At 38.4% G+C, this 13,576-nt stretch overlaps 1 protein-coding gene across 1 annotated transcript; it reads left to right on the top strand.

Annotated features, from left to right (window-relative positions):
* Window positions 1–4,949: 4,949 nt before the first annotated feature.
* LOC106322624 (protein sip5-like) lies at window positions 4,950–7,229 on the top strand. The gene is made up of 8 exons (XM_013760701.1): window positions 4,950–5,208; window positions 5,298–5,349; window positions 5,428–5,473; window positions 5,655–5,736; window positions 5,837–5,981; window positions 6,076–6,154; window positions 6,414–6,471; window positions 6,573–7,229. Exons 1-8 carry the CDS (start codon window positions 5,014–5,016, stop codon window positions 7,041–7,043), a joined length of 1,128 nt encoding a protein of 375 aa, XP_013616155.1. The 5' UTR covers window positions 4,950–5,013; the 3' UTR covers window positions 7,044–7,229.
* The last annotated feature ends 6,347 nt before the right edge of the window (window positions 7,230–13,576 follow it).

Genomic DNA, 13,576 nt, shown 5'->3' on the forward strand with positions numbered 1-13,576 from the left:
ACCCGCACTATCTACTGGTCTTTACCATACTAAAGTCAGTATGATCGTGGCCAATGCCACTTTTAATAAAGAGGTAATCGACAATTTCACTCAATGGCACGAGCGGCTTGGCCATCCCGGTTCGACCATGATGCGTAAACTGATCCTGAACTCAAACGGCCATTCCCTTAAAGAGAAACGAATCATCCCTAAGCATCTATCGTCCCAAGGGAAACTCATTTCTAGGCCATCACCAGTTAAAGTCACTAAAGAGACTATAAACTTTCTGGAAAGAATTCAAGGAGACATCTGTGGACCAATTCACCCACCTTGTGGGACATTTCGATATTTCATGGTCCTCATTGATGCGTCCACTAGATGGTCGCATGTTTGTCTCCTGTCAACCAGGAACTTGGCATTTGGCTTGCTCAGATAATTCGAGTACGAGCTCATTTTCGATATTTTCCTTTAAAGACTATACGTCTAGACAATGCTGGTGAGTTCACTTCCCAAGCGTTTAATGACTACTGTATGTCCATGGGGGTAAGTGTGGAACACTTCGTGGCACATGTACATGCACAGAACGGCTTGGCCGAATCATTTATAAAACGCACACAACTCATAGCTCGACCATTACTCATGAGGTCGAGACTTCCGGTCTCAGCGTGGGGACATGCAGTCCTTCACGCGGCCGAGCTCATACGCATCAGGCCATCAAGTGAACATAAGTATTCCCCATTGCAATTACTTACGGGTCATGAGCCAGACGTATCCCATCTTAGGACATTCGGCTGTGCCGTTTATGTTCCAATAGCTCCACCACAGAGAACAAAGATGGGACCTCAAAGGAGGATGGAGATATATGTTGGATTTGATTCCCCCACGATTTTAAAGTATCTTGAGCCAACTACGGGTGATTTGTTTAAGGCCAGATACGCGGATTGTCATTTTAATGAATCCGAACTTCCAACATTAGGGGGAGATACCAGTAAAATGGTAAAAGAAATCTCATGAAATCAAACATCCATATCTTGGCAAGATCCTCGAACTCAAGAATGTGATCTTTAAGTTCAAAAGATCATTCATTTACAAAAGCTAGCTAATCAATTGCCAGATTCCTTTGCTGACCCGAAAAAGAGTGACAAATTAATATATACCAGCTGCTAATGCACCAATAAGAATTGATGTTCAAGAAGGACAAAATCAAGTTGCTACAGAGTCTAGACAACGTGTAAAACATGGTAGACCAATAGGTTCCTAAGATAAGAACCCTCAGAAAACAAAGAAAGGTGCAGAAAATGAAACCGAGGTTGTTCAGACACCAGACATGGCCGCGGCCGATCCAGCCCGTGATGTTGCCGCGTCCGACCCTACGGCTTTAGACATGGCCGGTACTGATGCCACTGATGTGGCCGGCCCTGATGTGCCAAACAATGATTCTTGGGACGCCAAGATTCCTGGTACTGATGGTGCAGATAATAATGAGATCTCAATAAACTATGTATTGTCTGGGAAACAGTGGAACATAAAACATGTCGACATGGATGATTTATTTGCTTATGAGGTAGCACTTGAACTTATGGATAATGAGGATTATGAACCCACGTCTATATATGAATGCATGCAACAACCATATTGGCTTAAATTGAAAGAAGCCATAAACGTGGTTAGAATCATTGAGAAAAAGAGGTGTATTTGGCCAAATAATCTGGACACCTCATGATATCAAACCAGTAAGATACAAATGAGTTTTTGTGAGAAAGAGAAATGAGAAAGGCGAAGTTGTGAGATACAAAGCACAAATTGTTGCAGAAGGATTCTCACAAAGACCTGGAATAGATTATGAGGAGACATACTCCCCTGTGGTGGATGCTATGACCTTCAGATTTTTAATCAGTTTGGCCGTGAGAGAGGGTCTGAATTTACGGTTAATGGATGTTGTAACCGCATACCTATATGGTCCACTGGATAATGAAATCTATATGAAAGTCCCAGAGAGTATTGAATTGAAAAACAAAGAGAGTTCTCGAGAACAACATTGTATTAAGCTGAATAAATCTCTTTATGGACTGAAACAATCCAGACGAATGTGGTACAATAGACTCAGTGAGTACCTAGTGAAAGAGGGATATAGAAATGACCCTATCAGTCCATGTATTTTCATTAAGAAATTTGAAAATCAAGGATTCGTGATCATTGCAGTATATGTTGATGATCTAAACATTCTTGGAACCTCTGGAGAGATATCCCAAACGGTTGAATACCTTAAGAAAGAATATGAGATGAAAGATCTCGAGAAAACAAAATTCTGTTTGAGATTACAACTTGAGTACAGAAATGATAGTATCCTTGGGCATCAAATGGCTTATACAGAAAAGGTACTCAAGAGGTTTAATATGGCCGATTGCCATCCACTGACCGGTCCCACGGTTGTGATATCCCTCGGCCTGGACACTGATCCATTCCGTCCCAAGATGGACGATGAGGATGTCTTTGGTCCCGAAATGCCTTATCTCAGTGCTATTAGATATTTGATGTACTTGGCAACTCATACACGGCCTGATATAACCTTTGCCGTGAATCTATTGTCCAGGTTCAGCTCCTGTCCGACCCTAAGGCACTGGAACGGGATCAAACACGTTCTTCGTTACCTGCAAGGAACGAAAGACTTGAGTCTATATTATACTAACCATAACAAAAATGGTTTAGATGGCTTTGTTGATGCTGGTTATTTAGCAGATCCACATCAAGCTCGATCACAAACAGGATATGTCTTTACACATGGAGGTACGACCATATCATGGCGTTCCATGAAACACACCATCGCGGCCACATCATCCAATCACTTGGAAATCTTGGCCATACATGAGGCCAACCGCGAGTATGTTTGGTTGAGGTCGATGACCCAACACGTCCGAGCTGATTGCGGGATGGCCGAGAGCAAAGAGCCAACCGTGATGTATGAGGACAATGCTGCGTGCATTGCTCAGCTCATGGACGGTTACATAAAAGGAGATAGGACGAAGCACATATTGCCTAAGTTCTTCTTTACTCACGAGCTTCAGAAAGCCGGTGAGGTCCAGGTCGTCCAAGTACAATCAAGTGACAATTCAGCAGACCTATTCACCAAAGCACTTCCGACCTGCACGTTCAGGAAACTCACGCATCAGATTGGGATGCGTAGGCTGGAAGACCTCCACTGAGGTTCACATCAGGGGGAGTAGTACATGCTGTACTCTTTTTCCTTCATCATGGTTTTGTCCCACTGGGTTTTCCTGATAAGGTTTTAATGAGACAACATTAAACGTATTACAATCCCTGTATGGTTATGGCATTCAAGAGGAAGTATTATAAATCAATTGATGGATGTCCATAACCGGCTCATACACTTAGAGAGAGAGACGGCCCGAGAGAGAGGCGGCGGCCGCGAGACTTAGAGAGAGAGACGGCTATATGGTTTAGGAGAAAAGGAAACCCAATTTCCTTTTCCTTGTATGATTAAGATTTCAATTTTCCTTTATGTTTATGATTTGTAATCTTTCTTTTTATCTATCTTGTAATCTCCTATATAAAAGGAACACTTTATGATTAATAAAATACAGAAACTTACAACTCTAAATCCTAAATTTCACAACATTTCTTAAGTTTTTGGATTTGAAAATTTTATACAAAGTACTTATATTAATGTATACTAATCTTTTTGGCTACATATATGTTTAGAAAGCACGGTACCATAATATTTTCTGGACAAAACCGTTTTTTTTTTAAATATGTTAGATCACAACAACCAAATCAGGATTATGTGAACTGATCTTTTTGTGTTTATATATGAAAAGAGGTTTGTGTAAGTGCGTAAATGGCTGAAGGCACATAGCAACAAAAGCCATTGTTGACCCTCTCTAACCAACCATAGCTCATTTTGTGTTGGTTGAACCAAATTATGTTCCATCAACCAAACACATACATACATATTTTTATTTAGTTAGCTTTCTGGCATTTATGTTCACCTTTTCTTGTTGTAATCAGTGGGGGCTGATTCAACGATTATTAGAAAATTTATACGTCAACATAAAATACCATATGTATAATCCCGTAAGAAGTATTGTCGCCAAGAAACTTTTAATTCAATAAAACGTAACACTAACGCCGACTAATCTAATTTTTAATAATACCCCAAAGATACTTTGTGTTTTCTTCCACTTTTATGATAGTAAAGAAACTACGAATATTTAGATCAATTATGTAATACGACAAACAAAGCATACAATCAAAGAAATGGATAACGATAATAAAAAAGACATAACCCAAACTCGGTACTTAAGACAAAACCGCTTCCACAAGATTTCGTATATTCTAATCTTTTTCCGGTGAACAAACCAAAAAATGAATGACACGACGTCGTTTTATGCGTGTCAAAGAGAGAGAAGCAGAGAGTGATTCTTTGCATCACCTCTTACTCCATCGTAACCTGTGACCCTTTTACTTCTCTCCGCCACCGCCACCACCTCATCACCTTCTTCTTCTTCTTCTTCTTCTTTTCTCTCTCTCTCGAGAAAGAGATTTTCCGTCAATTTTCTTTAAAAAAGAAAGAAAAATAAATACAAGTTTCAGATACAGAACTTTCATCTAATCCTCTGTTTTTTTTTTTATATAATACGGAACAAACACTGCATCTCTCTCTCTCCCTCTCTATCTCTACAGAGTAAAGTTCTGATCGTGTCTCCTATCGTTTACCTCAAAACCCATCTCGATCTCCTTTCTTGTTCTCTTCTGAACTTCTCAGGTTTCCCTCTTCGATTTTTATCTTTTATGTTTGCTAATTCCTTTAAAATTAATGTAAAGTTTAGGGTTTTAGCCCAACTATGTGCTTAAATTGCATTCACCTTTGTGCAGGGTTCAATAAAAAACCTTCCTTTATACCGAAGATTGTTCTCAACTCAAAGCATGTACCTTTAGACTAGTGATAATATAGTTCTTTTTTTTTTTTTTTTTTTTGTTAGCTGTTAATGTGAAGAAAGATTAGAACTTTGTGAGATGGGTAATAAGCTAGTGGGAAGGAGGAGGCAAGCGGTGGAAGAAAAGTATACAAAGCCACAAGGTTTGTATGTGAACAACGATGTCGACATTAAAAAGCTTAGGAAACTGATTCTAGAGTCTAAGCTTGCTCCTTGCTACCCTGGAGATGATGAAAGCTGTCATGAACTCGAAGAATGCCCCATTTGCTTTCTGGTTTGTGTTTATTTTTTTCCAAGAATGCATAGCAATCTCATTCATTGTAGATGTAACTCTGATGTTTCTTCTTGTGTGTGTGTTTCTAGTACTATCCTAGCCTCAATAGATCAAGATGTTGCATGAAAAGCATTTGTACAGGTGAAGTATATCTCATCGGTTTTTGCTTATTAGTTTCATGTTTCCACCATTTTGATTTGTTTTATAATTGGTTTGCAGAGTGCTTTTTGCAAATGAAGAATCCTAATTTAGCTCGGCCTACTCAGTATCCTTAAATCTCAATCAGGAGTTGGTCCAGTGGCTAAAACTCTTAGATTATCAAGTAGGTATCTAAGGAGTCATAGGTTCATGTCCCTCCAGCACCTCCTAGTTATTGAAAAATAATTCATGAGCCTTTAGGGTCTTGTCTTGTATTAATACTTTGATGTCCTCCTTAACATTATGAGGTGCCCCTTTTGTAAAACACCCAACTATGCTGTTGAGTACCGTGGAGTAAAGAGCAAGGAGGAGAAGGGCATTGAGCAAGTTGTAAGATTAGAAATGATCTTTCACTGTAACTTCCCTTAATAAAGTTTGAAGAAACTTCTTTGTTTATATGTAATGTTCTTTCTCTGCAACCTTTTTGAAGGAGGAGCAACGAGTTATAGAAGCCAAAATAAGGATGAGGCAGAAAGAAATGCAGGATGATGAAGAGAAAATGCAGAAACGTTTGGAATCATGTTCCTCTAGCACAAGCGCAATGGCTGGTGAAGTTGAATATGGTTCAGCTTCAGGTCAGTCTTTTTCTTATAGAGCATGTTTAATCTTCCTATCATGTCACATAGGCGGTTTTGACTGGCTCCTTTTTTGTTTGCCTTGGGTTTGCAGCTATGTCTTATAATTCTCCTATGGAAGATGCAGAAACTGCTTCATCTCAGAACACATCAGTTAGACAGCGAGGAAGCAGGTCTGTCTTTCCACTTTATTGCTCTTTATTTTTCTTTGCTAAGTTCTGCAATGAAGTAATGTTAGCGTGAGATCATGCTGTGTTATTAGACTTGGTCTTGTTTTAGGGAACTAAGTGGTTTTGAACACAGTTTCACTTCACCATTATGCTTTCATGTCTCCAACTACATTTTGATCTCATGAAATGTGTATTGATGTAACTTTAATTTGAGTGATTCAGTATTGGACTTTATATATGTAATTTTCTGAAAACTCTTCAGGGATGATGTTGACCTTGAAGAGTTAATGGTTATGGAAGCAATATGGCTCTCCATTCAGGTAATAATAATTTGTTTATTTAATTAATTTTTATACCTCTTATGAAATGAAAAAAAATATTAATTCTCTATGGCTTTTTTTTTTCACTTTGTTTCAAACAGGAAACAGATATGCAGAGAAGTTCAGGTAGTGGAGAAGTGGCACCTTGTAGTCAGTATGTATCAGAAGAAGAACCAGCAATGCCGTCTTCATCGTCTTCTTGTGCAATCTCTGCACTTGCTGAACGCCAGCAAATGGTTGGTGAATCCTCCAATCACAATCACAACGTCAACGTTTCCTCATACACTATGCTTCCTGGCAACTGCGACAGTTACTACGGCATAGAACAAGAAGTAGACGACATTGACCATCACCATAATCATTACCATAACAACAGTGAAATGGAAGAAACAGGGAGCAACAGCTATGTAAGCTCGTACATGAACGGAGAGACCTTCCACAACTTTCCTCCTCCTCCTATGGTCATTGTTCCAGATAGTTTTGAAGAGCAGATGATGATGGCTATGGCTGTGTCGTTGGCAGAGGTTCATGCCACGACCACAAGTGCACCAACTGAAGTTAGTTGGCAATAAAATAGTGTAGTAATGGAAACTCATGGTAATCACTTCATTCATATAGGAAGAAAGAAAAAAAAAGAAAAAAAAAACAGTTTTTATAGAAAATTGTTGGGTTGTGTTCAAAAGCTTCTTTATGTCATTAAATCTCTGCGGTTCTTTCTTTGGTTCTATCTTCATAGACAAATAGTGAAGAATATCACATGTGTTTTGTCTCTTTGATAGTAAAAGAAACGAGAAGAGAAGCTTTCAAGGATGTCCAATATCCTATCATTTTCCAAATTATTTTACGAATACGCTTTTTCGAGAGAATGTTGACCAAACCAGGCCAAAGGGTTTAGTAACTAACCAGTTTCTTAATATTCAACTCATGTTTGCGCTAGGTTCTTTGGGTTCTTTGATCCTTATGTTAGAAATGGTACTAAGTAGGCCTCTAATTGACCAAAGAAACTCCAACCTTTTGTATTTGTGATATGAGTAGTACTTCTTTTATTTCAAAAATATTTATGTTTTAGAAAAATATTTTTTTATATTTTTCAATACATGTAGTAATTGTAAATTCTGAACTTCAAAAAATCAGTTGTGATTATTGATATTTGATTGGCTAAAAGTTTGAGAAATATTTAATCACAAAAACAATATCTTTTTAACTAAATTTAAAAAAAAAAATTAATATAAGCGAAAATTTTAAAATATGAATCATTTTGAAATAGAAAGAGTGTTAGACACTCTAGATATGATGATATGACTTCAGAGGAACACCAAATCAACGTATTGAAAGTAATGAGCACACGACGCAGCTAAAGAAGAAGCTGGAGTATGTGGAAGAAGTAAAAGAGAATTTAGAAGCGGAGACGGAGAGAAGCTGAAGGTACAAACCGAGTAGTGGAGGAAGGCAACAGATGTTCTACCTGCAGTTCTATCTGGAGGGGTTGAGATGAATGGTCAGTTCTCAGAGCGGTGCGGGTCAATGGAGAAGCATTATGCAGGCCGGTTTGTAAAATCACTGAGAATGGCTGATGATTCGGGTTAAGAAGTGGGAAGAGGAAAGGTTCAAGGATGAAGATGTTTGGTAACTTATGAAGAAGTGTGATTGTAACAAAAGGTAGCGTGTGACTCAGGAAAGCAGTGTGTGTGTGTTTTTACTTGGTGGGATTATCTCTCTAAGTTTTATAGTGATTGTAAATGAAAATTTTAGATAATGATTGTGCTGCTTCACCTTATCAAAGTTTTGACTCGATTGCAAAAATCTGTAGACTCGGCTGCATGCAGTCTTTTGTTAGTTTGTGCATTCAGATATTTTCAAAAGCCTAGTTAAGCTCTCAAGTTCCAATCCAAGTAACAGTGAAAGAACTATTCTAAATAAGTTTTGAAAACTTTGAAAAAATATCAACGAAGTTTTGTCGTCTTATGATTATCATATCCAATAAAGGTTTCGGTCGATTCCATTACCATACAAAACATTTTTTCTACAATCCACATTATAAGTTATAACTAACTTGAAGTTGGCATAGTGACTAAAAATGCTTAAATTATCAGGTATGAATCTAAAATGTCATATATTAAATTTTCGTTGGGAGGAGTCTCATGTTCAAACAAAAATTAATTTAAAATAGTTAAGTTTTACCCTTCACTACAAAAAAAGATGATTTAACATCATTTATTTTAAATTTTTGTATTACTTATAAATGATGTAAAAGAATTTTGTATCCCTTATATAAATGACTCTAAAAGTGGTGATGCAAATAATTTACATCATTTTATTAATAACTAAAGTAAAAAATTTGAATATTTGTATCAATTTTTAAGTGATGTCAATATGTATTAATTGTAAAAATGATACTAAAATTTGCATCAGTTTTTTAAAAACGATGTTAGTATTAACATCAATTAAAATAACTGATTTCAACTATTTATTATCTATCAATTATTGAAATTTAACTAATATTACAATTTGGAAATTATTTTAATAATTATATTGTTTATAATTTTCGATTTAAATATTATCACTGTAATACAGTAAATAAATTTGTCAATAAATAATAAAAATTATTTGCATTAACTATTTTTTATTTTTTTCCACTGAAAATATAATATGAAGAAAAACAAAAAAGAACCTTTACAAATAAATCAATAAGGTAAATGAATTTACAGAAAAAAATAGTTAAAAAGAACTGATTATGACTTTCTTCTATCTAGGATCTACTATTTCTTCTTGATCTTGTATTTTAATTTCATCCTCAATTTTTTATCATGGCGTGAAGGTTGTTGATCCTACTTTTTCAAGATATAGCTCAGACAACATGAGACAGTCTTTTTCAAAAAAAAAACATGAGGCAGTCTTGTACTCTTCTTCTTCAGACCACGGTGTTGCTTTCATGTACTCCAGACATGATAATGCTCCCAATTGTTATTGAAACCTGTGATATCACTCAAATTACCCTAATGAGTGAATTACTCTCTAAAAAAAGAGGTTCAGATGTAGTACTTAGGGATCAAATCCACAGAGACTCTAGGATTACACAATAGATTATGGTATTGAAATAAATCTAGATTGAATGGTTTATGGGTTTTAAAGCTCTTTATTTTTCTTTGTTAAGTTCTGCAATGAAGTAATGTTAGCGTGAGATCATGCTGTGTTATTAGACTTGGTCTTGTTTTAGGGAACTAAGTGGTTTTGAACACAATTTCACTTCACCATTAGATCATTCTAGACCAACTCTCGTCTGTATCTAGTCAGTTATATCATTCTAGTTATTTTCAGGTATTGAGTCAAGCAATGGCTTGATCCCAATTAATCCTAAGATCTAAGTTTAAAGGGTGATCAATCCTAAACTTAGCTTTAAGCATAACTAGAAGATTGAACTATATTTCTAAACATCCTAATAATTGTTGTATCAATATTACATTTCTCAAACTATTTGAGAAACCTAAATCTAACAGTAAGGACTACTCAGACATATTCATAAAACTCATAGTTATGATGGTCTAAAGAATACTTAGATAATTAATAGTAAAAGTAAACAAAAATATGAAAACAAGGGAGTTCAAGATCTTCTCTGTTTTGCAGTAGATGATATATCTCTCCAACTAAGCTCTCCTCTTTCAATGGTGGCTTCTTGCCTCCTCCAAACTAGGTCTAAAAAGGTCTCTAGGCAAATCTTCTTTAAAATAATACAAAACCCTAATAAATAGCCTAACAGACGGCCAGAGACTAATGATGTAATTATTGAGACTTTTGTGAAACTTGAAATCTTCTAATTTGTCATTAATTCTCGGATGGCTTCATAATCGATCGATACGAGGGACTCGACATCGATCGATATTTGGTGGTGACTATTGGTCGATACTGAGCTGCGACCGTCGACCATCTCTTGCTTCCAGCGAAGCTCAAAAGATCTCTAAATAGCTCCAACTACATCATTTCCTTGCAAATATTACCTGGACCTGTAATTGCTCTAAATAGACTCTATATAGTAATAATATATTTTAAAACATTCATAAACCATGGTTAAAAATGAGTAAAATCCATGGTCTATCAACTCCCCCAGACTTACTCTTTTGCTTGTCCTCAAGCAAAACACAACAGCGCAGTTTCTCTGAGAGAGGTTTGAAAACATCAGGAACTCACATGATCTAAAACTCAGAATCATCACCTCTACAATATTGCAATCCATATCTAAAAAGTCCTAATCACAAAAGCACTTTATACCATATCCTAGCTTAGCAACCAAATTCATCTAGCCAGCAACTTAAACAAATCTTGTCTGACATTCCCCTCTACCAACCTCATTTCTTTGCATAAATAAAAGTGTAAGCCTTACCTTGGGTGTATCGATCACAGAATGCAAGGATTCTCAAACAAGTATCTGGATCTACAGGTAAACATTAGTTCATATCCTCTCTCTCCACTAATTTTCTCTCCTGGTCAAAGTCTGCTTATACTAGCTAGATCATTGACCAAGATTGGACATGCTTCCATGAATCAAGCCTTAATGGTGGTTGCCACTAAGTCATGTTCACTTCTTTTTGACCTATATCCTAGGATCATTTGTGAAGCAAACCTTAATGGTTGTAGCCACCAAGTCATGTTCTAATCCTTTACCTATAGAATTCTTATGAAGCAAACTTTAATGGTTGTAGCCACCAAGTCATGTTCTAATCCTTTACCTATAGAATTCTTATGAAGCAAACTTTAATGGTTGTAGCCACCAAGTCATGTTCTAATCCTTTACCTATAGAATTCTTATGAAGCAAACTTTAATGGTTGTAGCCACCAAGTCATGTTCGAATTCCTTTCTAATAAATCTCTAATATATAATAATAATTTTTTTTATCTATCTATAATTTTGAAAATAGAGAGAGAAATGGTGAAAAATCTATATACACAAGGCTTTACCTTCCAGACTTGTTTGAAGAATCCGATTCCACGCATACCAAGCCCTAAGATAAGCAGTTGTATCAAGTTTAGTGTTGGCGGTCAGCTTTGGTTCCTTCAAACAATCTCAGCAACTGTGGACAATTGACAAGTTGATCCACTTTAGTATCTTTAGTACTATGTGCAATCAGAAAGTTTAAAATGGTGCTAAAAGAGTGGTTAGATATTCTAATGAGATCATTATTCCCTTCTTGACTTAATAATTTTTTTTTTTTTTTTTTTTGTTTTGAAAATACTTAAAAATTCATGAATAAACTAAAATCAGTAAGTACCTCCCCCAGACTTAAACTTCACTATCCCCAGTGATATTCAGTCTAAGGTTGGTTGGTAAGAAAGTTAATAATAACTACTAAGTTAAAATGTTAGATAAGAGAAAAGAATGTGTTACCCTCTGTCTCGAGGATCGATCGACATGTACACCGCATAATCGATCGATATCACCGCAACTCTGTCGATCGACGTAACCGTCTCGTTATCGATCGACAGCGCGGAGACAGAAAACATCTACGCTAGCTGCAATGTATCCATGTGTCTAACTCATCATAGAATTAGCATCAGTCAGCTAGGTTAGCTCTGTTAGACAATCCAAACATATGCTAGATTAGCAAAATAGATAAACTCCAGTCATAACATAGAATAATAAGTTCAAAAGTAATTCCTAAGAGTTCGAAAATAAAGGAAAAACATAAGTAGATAGGGATAGAGATATGAGGACTAGTCCTCATCAGTGGTCTCGTCGTTGGAGGTGCCTCTGCGCTGGCGGAACGGTCCTGCTGCTGACGGTGAGCTGGCTCACACACTCCTCCTGCTCGAACAGCGACATCTCAACACTCTAGCCCAGATGGCAGTGAGAGCATCGACTACCACACGCTCGAAGTCTCCCTCAGGACGTGTAGACATGACTGGCATGGGAGGGAAAGGCGGTAGTGCGTCCTCGGGCTGATGCGGCTGGGGTCCTCCAGGGCGCTGGACCGTGTAGCGGCGCAGCTGGGCTGCTGGGGCTCGGACTCGGCGAGGGTCTGGTCGGAACTAAATGCTGCTTAGGCCATGGGAGAAGTCCGTAAGTGACTGAAGTGGGAGCCTCACCAAGTATACACCGTCCTTATCCCTGAAGCACCAGTCGCGGTCGTCTTTGAGCCACTGTGCGCTTGTGAGGTGCGCTGCATCCATGTAGACGATCCGGTCGTCCATCTCAGCGTCGTCTAGAGGGACTCCGCAATGGACGAAGATCGGAGTAAGTAGGCTCCCAACCGTCTCCCTTTTCCTTCCCTTTGACTGGAAAGGCTTCATCTTGAGCTTGGTCAGATGCTCATCAAATATGGCTCCAAGGTTGGGCCATGCGTCGTCCGCGGGCTCCTCGATGCCCTCCATCTGAACCAAGCTCCTCACCGCGTAGTAAGCCAGAGTGACCTCCTAGACCCGAACCTTACTAGGTTCCATCTTGCACAACAAGGTGTTGGCAAGGGCCTTCATGAAGTAACGCAGAGTCGGGTGACGAATGTCCGTCTGAACGGTCTTGGAGAGGTCGAAGAAGCCGGTAGCAATGTGGCTCCAAAATGTCCCTATCCCTGGGAAGTCGGGTACGGTGGCGTGCTGGCGCTCGGTCTCAAACCCGTAGATAGTGCAGAGAGTCAAGAGAGGGACTTTGTAGCGAATGCCACAGATGAAGAAGGCCAGGACGCCCTCGCTAGCCTTCTTTGCCCTCTTGCTGGCGTAGTAGACTTTCACGGTGGCCATGAACTGACGGACCAGCTCCGGGTAGAGAACTTGTGGGTGAGTAGCAAGGTTCCCCATACCCAACTCAACGAACAAGTCCTCGAGGTCCGTTCGGATGCCTAACGCTCGGACCACATCTGGATCGACTAACCGTGTTCGTTCTATGGAAACCTGCAGCCACGCGTTGTAGAATATGTTGTCATAGTCGTCCCAGGCGTTCTCGATCGCACGGTTGCGGCATTCTAAGCTCTTCGCCGATTTTCGCGTGTCCGCGAAGTGGTCAAAGAGTGGGATATGTCCATCCTCGGGCTGTCTCGGCCAAGGGTCTCTGTCACGGACAGGAGCTGGGCTGTTGGTGTCGAATCTCCTCTTTGTTCTCCTCTCATCAGCCTGTAAA

Source organism: Brassica oleracea, chromosome C2 (genome assembly GCF_000695525.1).
Source record: "Brassica oleracea var. oleracea cultivar TO1000 chromosome C2, BOL, whole genome shotgun sequence".
Lineage (NCBI taxonomy): Eukaryota > Viridiplantae > Streptophyta > Magnoliopsida > Brassicales > Brassicaceae > Brassica > Brassica oleracea.

Excerpts from the sequence above, each read along its gene's own strand:
- LOC106322624 (XM_013760701.1), top strand. The coding sequence starts at position 5,014 with ATGGGTAATAAGCTAGTGGGAAGGAGGAGGCAAGCGGTGGAAGAAAAG. Across the intron at positions 5,209-5,297 it reads AATGCCCCATTTGCTTTCTG|TACTATCCTAGCCTCAATAG; the intron begins GTTTGTGTTTAT and ends GTGTGTTTCTAG. Across the intron at positions 5,982-6,075 it reads TGAATATGGTTCAGCTTCAG|CTATGTCTTATAATTCTCCT; the intron begins GTCAGTCTTTTT and ends TTGGGTTTGCAG.